The sequence below is a fragment of the Osmerus eperlanus genome, chromosome 4 (assembly GCF_963692335.1).
Source record: "Osmerus eperlanus chromosome 4, fOsmEpe2.1, whole genome shotgun sequence".
In the NCBI taxonomy this organism is placed as follows: domain Eukaryota; kingdom Metazoa; phylum Chordata; class Actinopteri; order Osmeriformes; family Osmeridae; genus Osmerus; species Osmerus eperlanus.
Window position 1 is genome coordinate 12,566,168 of NC_085021.1, and position 8,455 is coordinate 12,574,622.

An 8,455-nucleotide genomic window follows, 5' to 3' on the forward strand; every position below is an offset into this window, starting at 1 on the left:
ACAATGTCCATGATCATAGTGTTTCACACAGTCCAATCCCCTAGATCCAAGATGACTGCAAACCTGCCACACGTTCTCTCTGCTTGTCCACTACACATCCTGCCCAGTCGCCAGCAGCCACCCACTTATCTTTGCAGCAGTTTCACGTAGATAGCACTAAAACAATTAGGTTCTTATCAGTGATCCACAGAGACCAGGGTCACTTCATTAGGACCTGATTACAGAGTCACTTAGCACAGTCTCCAGCCTTGCCAGAAAAGGTAGGCTGGATCTGAATTTAACATTGATCTATGGACACCCCCCCCCCCCCCCCCCCCAGCTGCAGGGCCCTGGAGACACATGCACATTGTGGTTATTGATCAGCTTCCATCATCTCTCTCGTTTTGTTCTCTCGTCCACTATCTCCCTCTGTTTTTCCCTCTCATCGCTGACTTTTTCTTTCACCTCCCTCTGTCACTCCTAATACATGTTTCTGTGGCTGACGGCAACTCTCTCCTTTTCTAGGATCTCTTTTCTTCACTACCTTTAAAACCACCCTTTTCTCGCACAGCCTCTCATTCTGACCTATTCGGTATTTATGTCAGTCCAGCAATCTTTTCCACTCCCCTGGCTATTTCTTTCCTTCTTGGCTAACTATTGTCTTCAGATGATTGACTAACACTATATCATGTCCTCTCCTTCCCTTTGTCTTTTCCATCTATTTTCCTTTCTCCTCTTGTCACTTTGATCTACTTCCTCTCCCACTTTTTGTCCCATTCTTTCTCTCTCTCCCTCCAGTCTTTCACTGGTATTTTCCTCAGATTCTCATTCCTTTGATATTCTTCTCCCACTCATTCGTCCTGCCATTTATCACACCCACCTATACTTTTACCTCACTCTGTCTCTCTCTTCCTTCTTTATCTCTCTCTTTTCTCCGTCTCCCTTTGTCACTGCCTTGTGTCAAGTGAAATGCCCTCTCTGCATCAATGAGCATTAGCAGACAGTCTGCCTGCCCAACATATTCATTATTAATCCTTTATTTAGCCTATGTCCTTGTCTCCTGTGTGGCTGGCGGACACAGCTGAAAGGATAGAACACACATAACAAGCTATGCAGGTTGCTCCCACACAAATATAATGATTAGTCGAGCTTGTTATGTGATGATGTGTCACGTCACCTCAATCCACTTGGGTTTCTTACTGATACAATCATGAATACATTACTGAGGTGCAATTCATTTGAAGGTCACCAATTTGTAATAATTAGTCATCCATATAGTGCAGTGCAACGTTAGTTGTGAGGTTGGAGTGATATGCTAGAGGCTAACAGAGCTTTTCTCCTGCTCCATTTAAAAGGTTTTTTTTTTCTCCCTCCTTTTAGACCATGCTGACCGCCATTTCCATGAGTGCCATTGCAACAAATGGAGTTGTGCCAGGTAAATTGGTGTGTGTGTTTGTGTGTGTACGTGTATCCCAGGAGAGGTGTGGGTGCTACAGTGAAATCCTCGTGTTCTTTCAAGCCCATTAGGTTTTAATGCCCTGTGATGAGGTGCCCGTTGCTCAGATGTATAGAAGTACTGGCCAGGCTACTGCAATGGCCTAATCACTGCCATACCACTTTATACTTATCTTAAATCACAACAAATACGTTTTCCAATTGAGTTATATTATAGTAGTAGCAATACAGATTACCAACAGCTTGTGTGTGTATACATGTGTGCCTATGTGTGTGTGTTCCAGCTGGAGGCTCCTACTACATGATCTCTCGTTCTCTTGGGCCTGAGTTTGGTGGAGCTGTTGGAATCTGTTTCTACCTGGGAACCACGTTTGCGGGTGCTATGTACATCCTGGGCTCCATAGAGCTTCTGCTGGTGAGGAACCCGGATTTAATCTGGTCTGCTTTGCATGCTATCTGTTTTTATTCCCCAGTTTCTTGTACAGAACTTTATTCTGGGGATGTTAACATGAAATATTTATGAACGTGGAGTAGTGATGCACACTTACATTTTTGTCAATTTGTAGGTACACAGCAAGGTTTTGGGGGAGAAGATAAGGCAGACACATAGCCACACTATTTACAAAGCACATTTAATCTATTCTAAATAAAGTTATTTTCTTCAACAAGCACTCTACAGCCGTATTATTTATTTCTGATGTTTGTCAGAAAATAGTGCATTATTATTCAATATCTCTTTGATATAGCGAGTCAGTTGTTGGAGCTGTCACAGTCATCATTGCAACATAAAAGCTTTTCATTATTTATCAAGTTCTCACCATTTCCAGAGATAATGTCTTCATCCCTCCCTCCCTCCCTGTCTTTCTCTCTTGCTCATTTTATCCCAAACACTCCTCACTCCCTGCTTATCGTTCCCATCTCTTCTAATAATAATAATAGATTTTATTTGTAATGCACTTAACATTTGAAGCAAATCTCAAAGTGCTACAGTTATGATTATAAAAGCAAGGTAAGAACATCAATATAAAATACAAATAGATAATATTCTTCTTCCCGCCTCGTCCCTCTCCCTCTCTCTCTTCCTCTCCCAGATCTACATCTTACCCCAGGCAGCCATCTTTAAGCTGGAGGGACTTGAGGGGCCCGAGGCCGAGGCGGCCCTGCTCAACAACATGCGTGTGTACGGCACCATCGTGCTCAGTCTCATGGCCCTGGTGGTGTTTGTGGGGGTCAAATATGTAAACAAGTTGGCCCTGGTTTTCTTGGCCTGTGTCATCCTGTCCATTGTGGCTGTGTACGCTGGGGTCATCAAGACTGCCATCGATCCTCCAGACTTCCCGTGAGTACATTTTCCTCCTGACCAAACTTACAAAGGAGGAAAAGCTTCTTGTAAATCTCTCTTTCTATAGGTAACATCTACCCCTATTCGTGGCTCTTGCATAACCATCATTTACTGGAACCTAGGGGCAGTAATGCTGTGTCTGCTCTGCTCTACAGCATCTGTGTGTTGGGAAATCGAACGCTGATCTCCAAGGGCTTCGACGTGTGTGCCAAGGTCATCGAGAAAGACAACGGTACCGTCACCACAAAGCTGTGGCGCATATTCTGTGACTCGCCCTTCCTGAACGCCACCTGTGATGAATTCTTTGTCAACAACAACGTGACGGAGATCCAGGGTATTCCGGGGGTCGCCAGCGGCATCCTGGCAGGTGGGATCCCATCCAGTCTGATCAAGCAGGACCAAATCCAATCACATTAGATCGTAATTAGACATCAAGCAGTAGTCATTAAAGGGCTTGTTAAGGGCTTTTAAAATACTTAAAGGATACTTTTTCACTATAAGTTCACTTATAGTGAACTATACTGTTCACCCTCAAAACATTTCCTCTCGTTGTGTTCCAGAGAACCTGTTTGGTTACTACCTGGATAAGGGGGATGTCTTGGAGAAACGTGGGGTGCCGTCCGTAGCGGACCCTGATGCTCCGATGACCAACAGCAACCGCTACGTCCTGGCTGACATCACCAGCTTCTTCACCCTGCTGGTGGGGATCTACTTCCCCTCCGTCACAGGTCAGCCACAGTAGGCAGCCTTATACAATGACCACTGCTCTGAGCCCATTATGCCTGTTCCATATCTGTTCATTAGCAGAAATTCTGGGGAATACATGAGTCACAGTCCCACTACCAACAGCCACGCATAGAACAATATCTATTTTGTTGTTGGTCTGTGACATTACAGCAGGGTTAGTCTAAATTAAGCAAAATAAATCAAGCATAGACTTTGACAAGTTTTTTGTTGTTGTGGTACCTCATCTGATCACAAACTATCTGATGAATTTAGATGAAAAACTTTCCGATTTATACTGTGTGTATAGTAAAGATGGAAGGAAAAGGTGTCTCTGTCAGATGTTCGGGTTACACACATCCTGTTATCGTCCTGCCTGTCTATCTACCAGGTATCATGGCTGGCTCCAACCGCTCTGGAGACCTGCGTGATGCCCAGAAGTCCATCCCCATCGGCACCATCGCTGCCATCACAACCACGTCCATAGTGTGTATCTTTTATCATCAGGCTCATGAGGGGCCGTGGGGATGAACTTACTGTTCTCTGTAACCATCACTGTTCTTCTTAACTATTTCACTTTTTGTTTTTTGTAAAAGTAAAACATGTAGATTTGGTTGTAGTTTTGACCGAAGGGTGGAGGTCATTTCGTCCTTAATCGCTCCTTCCAGACATGTCTGCTGTGGTGCTGTTTGGAGCTTGTATTGAAGGAGCTGTCCTGAGGGACAAGTGAGTCATTTTTCTATTCCAAACTTCCAAAAGTATATCCCAAATTACATTTGTTATGATCTACTTGACCTATGCTCTTTTGTAAATCTCTCTCTTGGAAGTCGCTTTGGATAAAAGCGTCTGCTAAATGCATAAATGTAAATGTACTTCAAATTAAGAAGCTTTATGTTCAAATGTGCAGTAGGCATTACCAATTAGTACAGAAACATGTAAAGAGTCATTTGATCATCAATCCTCATGTTCTCCCTTAGGTTTGGTGAAGGGGTCAACGGTAACCTTGTGATAGGTACACTGGCATGGCCTTCCCCTTGGGTCATCGTGATTGGCTCTTTCTTCTCTACTTGTGGGGCGGGGCTTCAGAGTTTGACTGGAGCACCACGTCTCCTCCAGGCTATCTCTCGCGATGGCATCATCCCTTTCCTGAGAGTGAGTACACACATCACGTACAACCATACCATACACACACACAGATTGTTCAGTACACACACACACACACATACGCACACATACTAGACTATGGTTTACTCAACTTAGATAAGCTAATAGTTTCAGTAGAAAGCAGTGATTACCTATGCATGGCCAGACTACAGTCCGACCTCAAGTTGACGTGCTGTGAAGGGAGCTGTCTAGCGCCCACTGATTAAAAAAGGAGCAGCAGTCCAGGCAGAGCAACATACCTGTCTGCACCGTTTGAGACAGCAATGATTAATGACCCTGCATGGGGGACCAATGTGACCTGAATGAGGGCTACAGAGGGGCTGGAACACCTCAACTGTATTTCAGAGCTTTGAAAGTAGCTAAAAGGTGGAGGGTGTAAATGTTTGCGCATGAAATGCCCGTGGGTCATACTGTGTGAGTGTTAGCTTTGTGCCCATGTGTGGGTGTCTAGTGTCTGTGTTTTGTGTCTCCTAGGTGTTTGGCCATGGTAAGGCCAATGGGGAGCCCACCTGGGCCTTGCTTCTCACAGCCAGTATCTGTGAGATTGGCATCATCATTGCCTCCTTAGATGCTGTGGCTCCCATCCTGTCCATGTAAGGCTTCCCTTGGCTAATCTTCTTATTAAAGTCCCTTAATGGTTGTTCTTCTAATTACTGCCCTAAATCTGTATGACTACTGATGCTCAAAGTGTTTCTCCTCTTTAGGTTCTTCTTGATGTGCTACATGTTTGTCAACTTGGCATGTGCCCTGCAGACTCTGTTGAGAACCCCGAACTGGAGACCTCGATTCAAGTTCTACCACTGGTCAGTTAGTATTTAAACATGCTGTCAGAAATTACAGTTTTGTAATAGTTGTGAAATAGACTGATAGCTAAAGAGGGCAAACAATGGGGCAGATGAGGCTACATGTTTGTCACAATGGGAATTTGGAGACTCTATGATTTTGTTTATCTTTACTGCCAGCAACATAATAGCAACAGACTAAATATGACATATACTGTATATCCTGTCCCCAATCTATGTTCACTATTGTCACTATCTCCCTCTGGTGTGAATGTAGCAGCAGTTAGCAACAGACTGAGATTGTGACTTCCTGTCCCCTGCAGGGCTCTCTCCTTCCTGGGCATGAGCTTGTGTCTGTCGCTCATGTTCATCTGTTCCTGGTACTATGCCATCGTTGCCATGGTGATCGCTAGCTGCATCTACAAATACATTGAGTTCTGTGGGTGAGTGAGCTAGCTCTCAGCCCTTTGAGAATAACCTTGGACTATCAGCAGAAAAACAAATATATTACTGCATCAAACTAGACAAGCTTGGCTGCAGCGAGATAGAGACACTGTCATTCTCAGTTTGTCTTGCCATGTATCTTCATTCTGTTGCCAGTGGGTTATCACGTTTTATTAACTTAGTGGCACTGATGAACTTGGTTCCTTTAAGGAAAACACAGACTGGCTTTTCTGTTCAGCACAAACACAAATGAGCACGTATTATTAGCTAAAGACAAAAGGTTTCGACTTAAATTCTTTAGAGGTTAAGCAACAGCTGTGGACTGTTAAGCTGCTGTAAGCCACAGCAGCATGAGGATGTGCAAGCTGAGGGGCACCTTAACCTGTCTGCCTGTGGTGTGTGTGACAGGGCGGAGAAGGAGTGGGGAGATGGGATCCGTGGCATCTCTCTCAGCGCTGCACGCTTCGCCCTCATGAGGCTGGAGGAAGGGCCGCCGCATACCAAGAACTGGAGGTCCCCCCACACACACATGCATTAGACATTTGAATAATACATTTTGATTACTTTCCAAAGTAACCAATCATTTTTTAAACAGATAAACAGATCTTACTCAATAGTGGAGAAGAGTGTTGGAGTCATTTCAATATCAGTTTCATTAATTCTGAATTCAATTATTTCAATAATATAACAGTTCCATAATATTTGAGGTTTTGTTTTCAATATTTGACATACTTTTACATTTTCCCATTTTACTATAAACATGCTAAATAAAACTCACTTTCGTAGTTCAGTCTAACCCTGTTGGAGAACATTGTGTCGTGGAATTTTCACTTACATTAGCATATTCAGGTCAGTCCTGTCCTGTGCCATGCTGGGCAGATAATTTCCTGTCCTTTTGCTGCACAAACCCATGTCCCAGTTGCAGTAGCAGTGTTTGTATTCCCTCTGGTTAGGCCCCAGATCCTGGTCCTGGTGAGTGTGGACGCAGAGCAGAACGTTGAGCAGCCCCGCATGCTGTCCCTGACCAATCAGCTGAAAGCAGGAAAGGGTCTGACTATTGTTGGCACCTCTGTGGAGGGCACCTTCCTCAACAACAGTGCAGAGGCCCAGAGGGCAGACCAGGTTAGTGTTCATAAGGGCACACACACATACCCTGCAAATCTTACACAGATGCACACATACACATATGCACAGACACACACACAAACACACAAAATGTAGCACGCAAACAGAAGAACGTGCTGGATAGGCATTCAGATAGACCTACAAGACACATACAGTAATTACACCTGACATTTGCATACTGAAGCACACGTATTCCTGAAGCACACACATCCCTATCCCTCCCCACAGCCCTGTACACTGACTGCCATATCTCCCCGCTCCCCACAGCCCTGTACACTGACCGCCATATCTCCCCCCTCCCCCCTAGGCTCTGAGGAAGCTGATGGAGACAGAAAAAGTGAAGGGCTTCTCACAGGTGGTCATCTCCTCCAACCTGAGGGATGGCACATCCCACCTGATCCAGGTTGGGGGTCTGGGAGGCCTGAAGCACAACACTGTGCTGGTCAGCTGGCCACGCACCTGGAAACAGCCTGAAGAAAACCTGCGCTTGAGGAACTTTGTCGGTGAGCTTGTTGTGGATCTGTTGGTTTAGACCTCCTGTCTACCAGGCTTTTGAGAATAACGATCAGACAGTGAAAGCAAGAGATGTTCTCAGTATGGTCTATGTGTTCTTCCCGGATGCAGAGGTGGTTAGAGAGACAACGGCTGCCAGCCTGGCCCTGATCGTCCCTAAGAACATCGCTGCCTACCCGTCCAATGGTGAGCGCTTCACTGAAGGCCACATCGACGTGTGGTGGATCGTCCATGACGGAGGCATGCTGATGCTGCTGCCCTTCCTTCTTCGCCAGCACAAGGTGACCAATGGCTCAGCAGGAATTAATCCCACATTTTGTCAGAATGATTAGGATGAGAATGATCATGACAAGTTTGCACATTATGGGAATATCATCATCAAGGGTTTGGATAAAGGATGAACGGAGAGATATACCGGATGTTAAGAGGATGATAAGTAACCAATGAGTTATTCTAGTTTTAGCAAAAGAACCACCCACCAGAAATGTTGTTGCATTGACAGGTGTGGAGGAAGTGCAAGATGCGCATCTTCACCGTGGCTCAGTTGGACGACAACAGCATCCAGATGAAGAAGGACCTGATCACCTTCCTGTACCACCTGCGTATTGATGCGGAGGTGGAGGTGGTGGAGATGGTGAGACTTCTCACATTCCCTCCAAATGACACATTTGGAAAAAAAGCTGTCCCAACATGGATTGACAGTGACGAATATCTATCCATCTCCCTGCCCCCAGCATGACAGTGACATCTCAGCCTACACTTATGAGAAGACTCTGGTGATGGAACAACGCTCGCAGATCCTCAAACAGATGCACTTGACCAAGAATGAGAGGGAGAGAGAGGTGAGACATCACCTGAAGTTTTTTTTACATAACTGAATGAAGATATAACTGGAGGTGACATTTTAATGGTATATTGTAGCAGGCTT

The 8,455-nt window shown here is 45.1% G+C and overlaps 1 protein-coding gene across 2 annotated transcripts in view; it reads left to right on the top strand.

Moving 5' to 3' along the window:
- Window positions 1–8,455, top strand: part of slc12a5b (solute carrier family 12 member 5b) — a 47,093-nt gene that overhangs the window by 30,813 nt on the left and 7,825 nt on the right. For both annotated transcript variants that reach the window (XM_062459158.1, XM_062459159.1), the window contains exons 5-21: window positions 1,360–1,414; window positions 1,719–1,849; window positions 2,526–2,773; window positions 2,932–3,143; window positions 3,337–3,504; window positions 3,891–3,989; window positions 4,168–4,225; window positions 4,477–4,651; window positions 5,138–5,256; window positions 5,368–5,466; window positions 5,769–5,888; window positions 6,298–6,402; window positions 6,843–7,011; window positions 7,322–7,517; window positions 7,639–7,808; window positions 8,030–8,161; window positions 8,262–8,369. In XM_062459158.1, the coding sequence (XP_062315142.1) occupies window positions 1,360–1,414; window positions 1,719–1,849; window positions 2,526–2,773; window positions 2,932–3,143; window positions 3,337–3,504; window positions 3,891–3,989; window positions 4,168–4,225; window positions 4,477–4,651; window positions 5,138–5,256; window positions 5,368–5,466; window positions 5,769–5,888; window positions 6,298–6,402; window positions 6,843–7,011; window positions 7,322–7,517; window positions 7,639–7,808; window positions 8,030–8,161; window positions 8,262–8,369 (2,364 nt within the window). The remainder of the gene's footprint in view (window positions 1–1,359; window positions 1,415–1,718; window positions 1,850–2,525; window positions 2,774–2,931; window positions 3,144–3,336; window positions 3,505–3,890; window positions 3,990–4,167; window positions 4,226–4,476; window positions 4,652–5,137; window positions 5,257–5,367; window positions 5,467–5,768; window positions 5,889–6,297; window positions 6,403–6,842; window positions 7,012–7,321; window positions 7,518–7,638; window positions 7,809–8,029; window positions 8,162–8,261; window positions 8,370–8,455) is intronic.